Source organism: Phascolarctos cinereus, unplaced genomic scaffold (genome assembly GCF_003287225.1).
Source record: "Phascolarctos cinereus isolate Bilbo 61053 unplaced genomic scaffold, phaCin_HiC Scaffold_8;HRSCAF=390, whole genome shotgun sequence".
NCBI lineage: Eukaryota > Metazoa > Chordata > Mammalia > Diprotodontia > Phascolarctidae > Phascolarctos > Phascolarctos cinereus.
The window spans coordinates 430,856-443,357 of record NW_027556291.1 but is presented as its reverse complement, the minus strand read 5'-3'; the positions used below and the strand labels follow the sequence as shown (position 1 = coordinate 443,357).

The window sequence follows — 12,502 nt, the reverse complement described above, 5'->3', positions numbered from 1 at the left end:
TCTTCACCCCATTCTGAGCTCTCTCTCCAGAGAGGTCTTAAAGGGACCCCTTTGAGGCTCCTTCCTTTTTAAGGAGTGAGAAACCGAGGTTCAGAGAGAAGAAAGGTGTCCAAGGCTATCCACTCTAACAAGCCAAATCTCCTACTGCTCACTGCCAAGTTTTTTCCACTGTTACCCCATCTGTTGCTGCTTTACTGGACCAGCTATAGCTCTATTTCTCTGGGCATATGGACTCCCAGGCCTGAGAGGGTAACCTTATGGTCTAGAAGCAACTATTCATCTACTTAGAAATTCACACATGTATACCTCTATCTATCCATCCATGCATCCATGCATCCATCCATCCATCCATGCATCCATCCATCCATGCATCCATCCGTCCGTCCATGCATCATCTGTCTATGGACCCATCCATGGATTTGTATACCTAACTGTCCTACTGTCCATTCATGTGGCCACCCTTCTATGAATGCAGCTACAAGGTGATCTCTATCTATTCAGCAGCCTCCTCATTCAGTTTCTATTCAACAACCATGCATTAAGCCCATGCTATGTCCCAAGTACTGTGCTAAATGTCCTGAGGATACAGAGACGAAACCTGAACCAAGGCCTGACTCTTGAGGAATTTCTACTGGACTGGGTTAGGGTTAGGGTTAGTGGGGGAGGGGTGGGAGGATGCAAAGGTTGAGTTAGGGGGAACCAGGCCCGAGTTTTCATTGACTGAGGGAAGTTGCAATGAGGAGGTTCACAGGTGCAGGCAGCACCACCTCCATGCTTCTGAGAACTGCCCAAGGTACTAACTGAGGAAATGAATTCCCAAAGTCCCTCAGCTAGCAGCTGGTCTGTGTCAGAGGCTGCACTCCCCTCCCACAAAACAGCCTGAAATTTAAGACAGCTGGGGTGGGGGGAAGTGTCAGGAAGTGCCAGGAAGTGCCTCTGGCAGTGCCTGAGCTATGTCTTAGAGAAAGCAGCGGATTCTGGGGCAAGGGAGGAGGGAAAGCATTCTGAAAAGGGGGAACCGAAGTGGGAGATGAGATATCATACACAGGGACCAATTCACCAGCCAGTCTGATGGGACACAGAGCTAACATTTCCATAGCACCTACTACGTGCCAGGCATAGTGCTAAGAACTTTACAAATATCTCCTCTGCTCCTCACAACCACCCTGGGAGGAAGGTGCTGTTATTACCTCCATTGTACAGTTGAGGATACAGAGGCAAACAGAGGTTCAGTGACTTGCCCAGCCTCACACAGTTAGGAAGGGTCTGAGCTGGCTTTGAACCCAGCTTCCTGATTCCAGGCCCAGCGCCCTTTCCACTGAGAATACATGAAGGCGAGTCATAGGAAATAATGGGGGCAGACTGTAGAAGGCCTTAAACCCCAGGCTGAAGATTTTGTGTTTTATCCTAGAAGCAATAGGGAGCCACAGGAAATTTGTGAGTAGGGAGTGAAACAGTCAGATCTATGTTTTAAGAGTAACAATTTGATAACTTTAGAGAAGGAAAAGACTGAATAAGCAAAATTCAGGCCTTATCTGTCCCACAACCCATCTAGCCATCTATTCATCTACCCAACCAAACATCCACTCAACACTCACCCAGCCACCCCACAATCCATCTGCCTGCCTAGCCAACCATTTATAAGTCTATCCACTGAACCCTGCTTCCATGCATCCATCCATCCATCCATCCATCCATCCATCCATCCATCCATCCATCCATCTATCCATCTATCCATCCATCCATCTATCCATCCATCCATCCAGACATCCATTCGACAAGCACCTTCCTAGATGCTGAGAGCACAAAGACAAAAAAAGGAAACCTGGCCCCCAAAGAGCTTACATTCTACTGGAAGAAACAATGAGCCACCCATAAATGGATGAGTCAAAGTGAGATGATTTGAGGAAGGAGAAAGAACCATTGGGAGGACTCAGGAAGACTTCCTATAGGAGGCGGCACCCGAGCTGAGTCTTGAAGGAGTTGAAGAATATGAAGAAGCAGAGGTGGGGGCAGGAAAAGCCCCCTAGGCAATGGAGGCAGGAAATGGAATGCCAAGGTTGGTGAATGGGAAGTGGCTTCGTTTGGTGCTAGTGTAGACAGGGCCAAGAGGAATGATGGAAAGTTAGTCTGGCAAGGTCATCAGGGGCCAAACTGGGGAGGTCAGAGGAGGTTGGACTTCACGCTAGAGGCAGATCTTCCCTGAAGATATACGAGTAGGACAGTGACCCAGTCAGAACTGTGTGGAGGAAGAAGGGAGCCCAGTTTGGAGGAGCTGATTGCCACAGTCTAAGTGCCCATGCCAACAGCTCGAATGAGGGTGGTAGCTGTAAGTGAGGAGAGGGGCTGAGGGCTGGCAAGCCAATGGACATGGTAGAGGGGGGAGGAGGAGGGCAAGGTGATGATGCTGAGTTTGGGAACCTGAAAGATGGTAAGGATGGCCGTGCCCCTTGCCAGAAATGGGCAAGGCTGAAGGACAGAGAGGTTTAGAAGCCAAGAGAATGAGCTCTGGTTTGGACTTGTTGGCTGACGTCCAAGAGGTAGCAGAGGCTTGAATTGTTGGAGCTCCGGCAGAGACCTGGGCCTGATAAACAGATTTGGGAGTCATATACCTAGAAGTGAGAGCTGAAGCTATGAGGACTGAGGAGGTCACAGAGTCAGAAAAGAAGGTGGCCCAGGGCAGAGCCTTGGGGGTCACCCAAGCATAGGAAAGCAGGATGTAAATGTTGATCCTGCCAAGGAGGCTGAGAGGGAGTGGTCATTCTGGTAGGAGAAGGGAAGGGAAGAAGAGTTAATCAAGCACCTCCACTGTGCCAAATATGAGCGTTTGTTAGGGAGAGACCCAGGTCAGAGGGGGGGGGGGGACCAACAGGGCCAGCAGCTGGAGACAAGAGGTCAGGAAGGAGGAGACGAGGAAGTGGAGACCACAAGTGGGCCGGGCTTTCCTAGGATTGATGGCTTGAGGGCTATTTCAGGATGCTGAGACCTGGACAGGTTTCTGGAGAACAAGGAAAGTGGCAGTGGTTAAGATGGAAGATGAGAAGGGATTTCGGGGATGATAAGAATAGCACATGCATTTCTATAGTGCTTTGGGATTGGCAAAACTCTTTACAAAGTAAGCATCTCCTATGTGCCAGGCACTCTGCTTTACAAATAGGATTTAATTGGACCCTCATAACAGCCCTATTATGACACCCACCTTCCAGCTGAGGAAACTGAAGCAGACAGAGGGGAGGTGACTTGCCCTGGGTCACACAGTCACTATGTGTCTGAGGCCAGTTTGACGTCAGGTCTTTCTGACTTTGGGGCCTCTATCCACTGCAGCGCTCCCTAGCTGCCTGGATGAAAGGGACAAAGTCCCAGAGGAGATGGGAGGGAAGGCCACTTCTTCATCACAGCATGGAGTAGAGGAGGAGAGAAGATGGTAGAGGATTCTCCAGACAGAAGCAGGGCTTGGAGCTGAGGCTGAATGACCCCTGGGAAGTGTGGGCCAGAGCCGAGAAGCATGAGAAGGTGAGAAAAGGCCGGGGGCAGGGTGTGGAGATAATCTAAAGCTGGGCAAGACAAGGGACAAGGGGCAAGAATTCAAGCATAGAAGCCAGCGTCTAGTTGAACTGGTTAATTATAGGCTCAAGACAGTGAAGCTAGGCCAAGAGCTACCCTCTTGAGAGCTCCCCACTCACTTACCCATCTGTCCATTCAGTAAGCCTCCCACCCAGCAGCCCTGTCATGCATTCTGCCAATCATTCACCCATCTGCTGGTCCATCTGGCTGTCCATCCAACTATTCCGACAATTGTCCATTCACGTATCTACCCCTACCATACATTTCATTCACCTCATCATCTGGCAATCCATTCCAATATCTGTCCATCTGGCCACTGAACAATCCATCTGCATTCTGGTCTCTCCCTGCGTCCCTGCACCCCCCTCCCTCTGCTTCAACAAGATTCATTTTTTCTAACGGCTTGATCATTCCTCCTTGCTCTAGCACCTTCCATGGCTCCCCACTTCTGGCAGGGTACAATCCAGCCTCCCCATGATGGTATCTGAGCCACGTGCCTTTAGCTCGTGCGCTCCCCTCTCCCCAGACTCCAACCTGCTTCATAGTCAAGCTCAAAGGCTACTTCTTCCAGGGAGCATTCCTAGACATGGCCCTCCTGTGAACCTCCCCAAAACAGAGCGGGCCTGGCAAGGTCCTGGAGAGCAGCATGGCAGGGGACAGGACTAACTCTTACCTGCTCTCAGTCGGCCTGCCTGGGGGGAGTGGCTGCATGGAGAGGAACACCTGGGCAGGACAGCAATACTGGTGGAGGGTGGGAGACTCTGTGGACCTGAGAGAAGACAGAGAAATATGGGGGAGAGACAGAGGGGATGGAGGGCATGAAAGAGACCGAGACAGAAGGAGACAGGGAGACACAGAGAAGAGAAAAAGAAGGGGGGAAAGAAAAGGAAAGCGAGGCAGAGAAGGAGGTGGAGGCAGAGGCGAGAATAGGGAAACCGAGGTAGAGGAAAAAGAGTGAAAGAGGTGATTAGGGCTGGGTACCAACAATGAGGCCAGGACAGAGAGAGACAAAGAGGTGATGAGAGACAGGGAGATGAGCAAGATGACAGCAGTGAGGACATGGCCGCCCCCAAGGCAGATGGAAGGGGGAGGAGGAGAGCCAGATCAGGGCAGGGGTAATATGGGAAGAAGATGAAGGGAGCAGGAGAAGGAGGGGGACGAGAGAGAAAATGGGGAAGAGAGAGAGAGAGAGCAGAGAGAAGGAAGGAGGGAGAGAGAGAGAGAGGAGAGACAGAGTGCAGGAAAGGGAGGGAGATAAAATGATGAAAGGAGAAAGAAGACAGAGACAGAAGAGAATGGAAAGAGAAGAAGAAGAGAGGAGGGAAAAAGAAAACAGGAAGTCAGGAAGGGAAGACAGCACTGAAACCACAAACAGACAGCCAGCAGCAGCAGCAGCAGCAACGAGGAAGCAACACCCAGGCTGGCCAGGCCACACACAGGGCACACGGACTCCAAGGTGTCCGTGCCTTTGGACAGCACCTGAGCTCAGGCAGCAAGGGCTGATGGTGGTAAGAACTGGGCAGCAGGGGGGCCCTCCACAGCCATACCAGGGCCATGGGCCACCACAGGGGGAAAGAGGAAAGAAGCAGAAACCCACAGAGAAGAGAAATGGAGACAGGGAAGAGACAAAGACCAAGATAAGGGGGTGGGGGGAGACAGACAGAGACAGAGAAGCAGGAAACAAAAGTGAGAGACAGTGGAGGAGTGGGAGACGGAAGAAGAGAGGAGACAGATTGACAGACAGGAGGGGAGGTGGGGGAGGGTCAGAAGGTCTTGGGTTCTTGGCTGGGGCTCAGATCTGGGCCGGGCACCAGCACTATTCTCGGCTGCCATTTAGACGTACAAAGGTCCCTCCCCAGAAGGGGCCCAGCTGGAGGCAAGGCTGAGTCAGAATGATCCCGGGAGCCCTGGCTTTGTCTCCCAGCCTGTTCTGTCCTGAACCTGCCCAGCTATCAACCCCACGAGTTGAAGGTGGAGACATCAGGGAAAAAGGAAAGGATAGGGCCAGTACCCAGCGACCCTCTAGGCCCATCCCGGGACAGGGAAAGGTGGGAAGAGAGGGGACAGATATAATTGGGTATGGGGGGGGGCTGATGGAGGGAAGAGACAGACAGACACTAGGGAGAAACAGTGGGAGACAGAAAGTGCCCAAAGGCTCCTGGGAGCCTGAGGCAGAGGAATTAGGAGGGGCTGTTCTCTGATATTCACACCCACCCTTTGTCCTTGACAATCCAATTGCCCAGTCACACTGCCGCCGGAGCCAAGTGGGAGCTTAGAAATCATGTAATTCTTCCCTTTCCCATTTCACAGAGAAGGAAACTGAGACCCAGTGTCTGTCTCTCCCTCAGGCCCAGAACCCTCCTAGTTAGAAAGAAGGTACAAGTCAGGTTTGGGGAGAACAGACCAACCGGAACTAGGGAACCAGGTGTGGAACTTACCTGCTCCCTTCAAGGGGCTCCATGGGGCACATGGGGGGTGCCAACCTACTGCAGGCCAGGAAGGAGAAACCAGGGCGCTAGAGGTTGAGGCTGGGCGGGGCTGAGGCCACGGAGCAGGGCAGTGAGCCAGATGGGAACTGGAAACTGCTCTAGCCTGTCTCTTTCCCTCCCTCTCTCACTCAGTCAGTCCCTCTTTGCCCTGTTCAAGGTCAGTCCTGTTGCCCCCCACCCAGTGCCTCCTCTGTGGGCCAGATTTAAGTGACCCTGGGTCTCAGTTTCCTTTTCTATACAAGGTTCACTAGAATCCTGGGAGGAGCCTGAGAAACATGATCCCATGATCCCTAGCCCTTCATTTGGCAGGAAATGGGGTAGGGGGGGAGAGTGGACATTTCCAAGCTGGAAGTAGGGTTTGAGAATTCTGTCCCTCCCAGAGGGGAACGCTAAATCCTCAAAGTGGGAAGGTGAGTATCAGACAGAACCTCACTCCCCTTCCTCTTCTGAGCCCTCATTCCCTGCTGGGGAATGGGGAAGCATACCTGATCCATACCATGTAGACTTCTGGGGGGGGAGCGGGGAAGGAACCTGAAGCCTTTGGCCTGTACTGGGCTAGATCCCCCGCCAGATGAACCTGAGCTAGAGAGAGGAAGAGGCCCACAGCTGCTGTCTCCACTGCTCTCTTTTCCTCTCCTTTCTCTCTTTCTTTCCTCTGCTCTCTTCTCTCTGGGAAGGAACGCTGTGCTCCCTCTCCTTGTCCCTCCCCACCTGAAACCCTTCCCTACAGCCCCCCAAGAGCACAGGCCAGACTTGCCTTCCAGAAATCATCCCCATCTCCCTGCCCCCCGGCTCCCAGACACTCACATGTCACCTTCACACTCTCCTTCCTCATGGAGGCCAACCTTCAAAGCCCAGCTGTCTGCCCAGCCTCTCCAAAAAGCTCCTGGATCCTTTCCACCAGTTCCCCATTTACTCTTGACTCGAAGCTTTGGCCTCACCCCGCCCCCCACCAGCTCACGTGCTGACCAGTCCGGCTCCTTCAGAGCTTCCTCAGCTTTGCCAGGCCCATACATATGTTCACTCATCTCAGCCTAGCCATCCTTTACCTCTCCCAGTTCTTCATAGCCTCTACTGTAAACTTTCTTTTCCCTCCCCAAACACCCCAACTCATCTCAAATTTTTCTGAGGTTTGGCATGGGCAGAGGAGAGTGGCACCACCATGTCCCGTCCTGGGAGCTGCTATGCCCCCCCACCCCGACCCCACGAAGCCCAAGACCCCACTGAGCTGCAGTCCACTCCCCCTCCCCCCAAACCACTCTCAGAGCAAGACCTCATCTCAGGCAGGAAGACCTGAGTTCAGATCTAGCCTCAGGCACTGCCTAGCTGTGGGACCCTGGGCAAGTCACTTCTCTAATGCCATCTGCCTCCATTTCCCCATCTGCAAAAAAAAAGGCTAATAAGAGCACTGCCCCTCCCCAAGTCATTAAGAGATGTTTGTAACACACTTAGCAAAACTTAAAAGCACTAGAGAAATGTTAACAATGATGAAGTGTAACATTTGACATTCATTCCTATTGAGTTTCAAAAGAGAGAAGCTGTTGCTTTTTGGATCCTGACTATCACCCAATGTCTCCATCATTTCTCCCAACTTCTTGTCATTTGAAAATCTGATCAGCAGACCCCTGGTAAACCTTTCTGGAAGTCATGGTCACAAACCCATGGTAAACAGCTCAGGGCCAGCCACAGATGCCTGGAGCACCCCCTTCTTCAGGCTGACGTTGCATTCTTGGTCACCATCCTCGAGTTCTGACCGCTGAAGTTGCTCCAAACCCATCTCCTCATACTGTGCCATAGCCAACATCTCTCCATCTTGTCCCCAAGGATAGGACGTGAGATTGGACCAAATGCTCTGCTGAAATCCAGGCACCCTGTGGCCACAGCACCCCCATCTCCCATCCTAGTTAAAACAAACTCATCCAAAGAGGGAGTCAGGCCTGGCCTGCTCTGGTGCGAGGCTTTTGGACTCCTTGAAATCACCACTCCCCTTTCTAGATCATCTCCTTAATAACCCCTTTGGGGATTTCCCCCCAGGAAACAAAAAGCAGGCTCCCTAGCTTAGAGTTTACAGGCACTCTGTTCTCTTCCCTCTTTTGAAAACCAGGACGCCCATCTACCATCGGGCAGTCTTGTGGGTACTCTCCCATTTTCCAATGTCTTTTGAATCCCCCTCCAGCATGCTCTGCAGTCCCACCTGCCAGTTCTTTCGTCCATCTCTCCTCTGGACCAGATGACTTGAATTCAGTAGGGGCAGCCTGATGTTCTCTCCCTCCCTCCCCCTCTGGGGCGCCCACTGGGTTTCTTCTCTGTCGTGACTAGGCCAAAGCTCATCCTTCTCCTTGACAGAGACCACAGAAGCCAAAGGCGGCTTGGGCAGCTCCTCCTCATCTCTGGTCTCTGGGAATCACGGTCCCATCCATCTCAAGCAGTAGTCACATCCCTTCTTCCATTCTCACCCTTCCCCCAAGAGAACGACACCAAATCCCAACCTTTGTGTTGGCCTGGGCTTCCCTGGCCAGCCTCGGCTCATTCTGAACCTGAGCTTCCTGGTCACTCCATTTATAGAACCCTGCCTTCCCTCCATCTTCTGGAATACCTCCATTTTGCGGGCCTCAGCTCACTGCTTCTGACTTTCCCAGTCTTCTTCTACCTCACTCCCATTCTTGTAGTCTAGGATCCAGTGCCACAGGGCCTGCTGGCTGTCCCTCTCACCCAACACTCCCATCTCCTTACTCTAGGCCTGGTCCCTGGCTGTCCCCCAGGCCTGAAACACTCTTCTTCTTCCTCTCTGCTTCCTCACTTCCCAGGCTTCCTTCAAGTCTCAGCTAAAATCCCCCCTTCTCCAGTGAGCCTTCCTCTGGTGATTGTCTCCAACTTCTCCTGGATATATTCCGCTTATATATTGTTTGTATAATGTCTCCCCCCCAAGCCCTGATTTTGCTTCTCTGTGTATCCCTGGTTCTCGGCCCAATACCTGGCACAAAGTAGGCTTGCTTAAGAAATGCTTGTTGACAAACGAATTTAAACTTTGCTTTTCCAAATCCTGTGTTTACAGAGCCGTGCCACACTTTTCTCCTTCCTCCTCCTACTTGCCCTGGCCTCCACCTGCTGTACGTGTCTCTTTAAAATCTCAGTTGCATGGAGAGAGCTCCCTGTGCAGCCACATTGGTCTCTTCAGGAAAGTATTCTTTCTTTTTTCATCACACTTGTGGCTCCTTGTATCTTCAGAATTTCCTTCCGGAGAACCTCTTGCCACTCCTGGGCAAACTTGGGGTGTATGTCAGACTAACCCTATATTTCCTCTCCTTCTCTAGCACAAATTCTAGGGAATAATGGTCACTTCCCTTCAGGGCTGTCATCAAATCCTTCCTTTGGGTAAGAATGAACTTGAACTTTTTGCACCTCACGTCTGTCATCTTCCAAATGGGGATAACCCCCCCCCAGCTGGAAGTCAGCATGAGGGCACAGCACTCTTCTTCCTTTCCTGAAGGCTCCTCATCGTCAGGATCGTTCTGAGGGTTTTGGCTGTGGGGCCTCCTCTTTTGTTTGCTGCCAGTCAGTACTGAACACAGGAAGCACACTCACCTGGAGTCATCCCCAGACAGCAGGCCTGCCGTGCCCACTGAGTCTTGGCCAGGGACCCAGCCAGACACACCCCCTCGCAAAGAGCCACAGCTGACACCCAGAGACACAGGCACCTGGCCCCCACTTGGGAGGCTCTCACTCTGGCTGGGACTCCAGCAGGGCCAGGGCTATTCTGGGTATCTCTCTCTCTCTCTCTGTCTCTCTCTCTCTCCAGCTGTATGGTTGACTCATCGCCAGAGCTACTAATTACAGCCGTCAGAGACGCCAGGGATGGGTGGGGAAGAGAGGGGGAAACGCAGGCGGGCCTCAGAGCTTATTTTGGTAACTGCCTGACCTCCCTCCCCTCTGCCCTCCCCCCACCCTGGGGTCACCCAGCCAGCCCCTTGTGCCAGGGACACACATAGCCCCACCCCAAGGTCCAGCACCCAAGGGAGAAGCCAGTCAATGTAAGGGTATGTGAGAGAACATTCAGAGAGAGGAAGAAGGGGGCTGTGAAACTGTTGGCTGTGCCTTCACCCCTCTCCAGAGCAGTGGAGAAGGTCAGAGCTGGAAGAGGCCTTGGGTGAGGAGGGGGGCGCTGGGAATGAGATATACCTCCTCTTCCCCCAGGCTTAGGGCCAATCTGTACCAAAAAGCAGCCTGGGAGACTAGAACCCCGAGGCTCCTGACCCAGACAGCCGAGGCCCTGAGCTTCCGAGGCCGGGGATCTGAAGGCTTGTGAGCCGTCCTTAGGGCTCTTTCTTCTGTTCCCTGGTTCTCCCCTTTTCCAAACTGTCATTGGGAAAGGGGCTGGGACCATTCCCTTCCCCTGAGGATTCTCCAGAGAGGAGGGAGTGGGCCAGGGAAGGGAAAAAAGCCTGGTGGGGACAGCCCCCCAAGGCATAACAGAGTCCCTTCCTTTCTCAGCCCCTAGTAGCTGTGGTTTCTCTTGACACCACATTTCTGTTGCCAAGGGAACTCTGCAAACAAGTGTCAATATGTATACCCCCCAGCCCACCACACTCACATTCCCTTCCTCCCGCATCCCCTTAGCAACCTCCACTCACTGGTACCAGCACCCTCAGCCTGGCTTCTCACAGTGTGACCTTGGCCAAAACCACTCCTGAAGGCCCACTTGAGTCTAGCTTCCTACCCTCTCACTTTATAGCTGGGGGAACTCAAGGCCCACAGTGGGGTAGACACTTGTCCAAGGTCAGGAAGAGCTGGAGCCCTGAGTCAGGCAGGAAGGAGGCCGAGGGGCCAGGCCTCACCCTGTCTCCCCTGGTGCCAGGTCTCACCCTCACCCCGCCCTGTCTCCCCTGGCGCCGGATCCCTTTCTGTCCCTCCCAGATGTCAGACCACACTCTGTCCCTCCCCGGCACCAGACAGATGTTTTTCCCCTCCAAATGCAGAGCTCACGCTGCTCCTTCCAGATGCGGTAGCTAGCCATGCCTCCCCTTCCGCCCCTTCCCATACTCTCCCTCCCATCCAAAAGGAAACAGGGACTGACCTGACTGTTCGGGAGTTCTCCCCATCGGACCTGCAAAAGGGATTTGGAGAGGCAGGGAAAGGAGGGAAAAAAGTAGACAAGGAATTAGGATTATACTGGGACTGTAGAGACCTGGCCCTCTCTCCCTGGGAGCCCAGACCTGCCTCAGTCAGCATATCCACAGGGAGCCAGATTTTGGCCCTATCAGGCTGAATATCCTGCCAATGAAGCCAGATGCCCACACTTTATGGTTCTATCCCTCTGACTGTCCTTCTGTTCTGTCGATCTCTCTCTCTTCTCAAAGATCACTACTGTCCTGAGCTAGAAGGGACTTTCACAGATCCATTCTGGGGATGGAAAAACTGAACCCCAAACAGTCCAAGGCAGCAAACCTCACAATGAAACGGTTTGTCCTGCTGATAAAGAGAGAGGCAAATAAGGGATGGCTCTCTGATAGGCGGGGAAGGCTATGTTGGAAAATGTAGGTGAAGCGAAAATAAGAGATACCAAGAAAAAATGGATTTGAAAAAACCCCTAATGTCAGGGCAAGAAAAAAAGCTGAGACCACAGATCCGAACTCTCTCATTCCCCAGGGGAGGAAATGGAGGCCTGGGAAGGGAAAAGGACCTCAGATACACTAACGTCGGAGAAAGAAGGGTCCTTAGAGCACGAGGCACCATGGCCCTGCCCACCTGACCGCAACACTACCGAGGGAAGCCTGACAGCACACAGGACAGGCTCAGGCTCTGGGAATTCACTAGAATTCACTAGAACCTTTCTCTTCCCAGAAGCAGCCCAGAGGGAGAAGCCCAAGGGGAACTGAGTCCCAGGGACTGGGAAGGGGAAGGAGGAGAAGACCAGGGAGGGCTGTCAAAGGGGTACACAGCAGCTGCCCCCAACCCAATACTTGCAGAGTCAATGATAGGTAGAGGAAGAAGATGAAGAAAGACACCAACTATTAAGCAGGAAGGCTGACCATTGGACAGGAGCCTCGGACTTGGGTTTGGCCTGACTGGGAGACCCACAGCAAGACCCACCCCCAGCAGGCCAGACTCAGCAAGAGAGCCCATTTCCCAGCCCTAGTCCCAAGGCACCATAGATATGCGTCTCCTTCTCATCCTCCCTGGTCCATCCTTCAAGCAGGAAACCATCCTCACTTCCACCTCCCTTCACCCCATGGCCCACATGCATTGAATTCTTCTCTCCTGCTCCCCTTCTGAGAGGAAGCCTGCCGCCCCCGCCCCCCCATGATCAAGGCAGAGACCAGGTCTCACTGGAGCCCAGATCTGCAAACTGGGAAAGCAGTGGGGCTCTGGCTTAGCAAAGCACAGCTCTGGCCAGAGCCAGCCCAAGGACCACTGGCCTGGGGGTTGGGGGGGAAAGTGTGATAATATGG

The 12,502-nt window shown here is 53.0% G+C and overlaps 1 protein-coding gene across 1 annotated transcript in view; it reads right to left on the bottom strand.

Moving 5' to 3' along the window:
- IQSEC2 (IQ motif and Sec7 domain ArfGEF 2) overlaps positions 1-12,502 on the bottom strand; it is a 37,876-nt gene that overhangs the window by 19,338 nt on the left and 6,036 nt on the right. Inside the window, 2 exon segments of the mRNA XM_078147859.1 lie at positions 4,238-4,333; positions 11,128-11,157. Of these exon segments, the coding sequence (XP_078003985.1) occupies positions 4,238-4,333; positions 11,128-11,157 (126 nt within the window).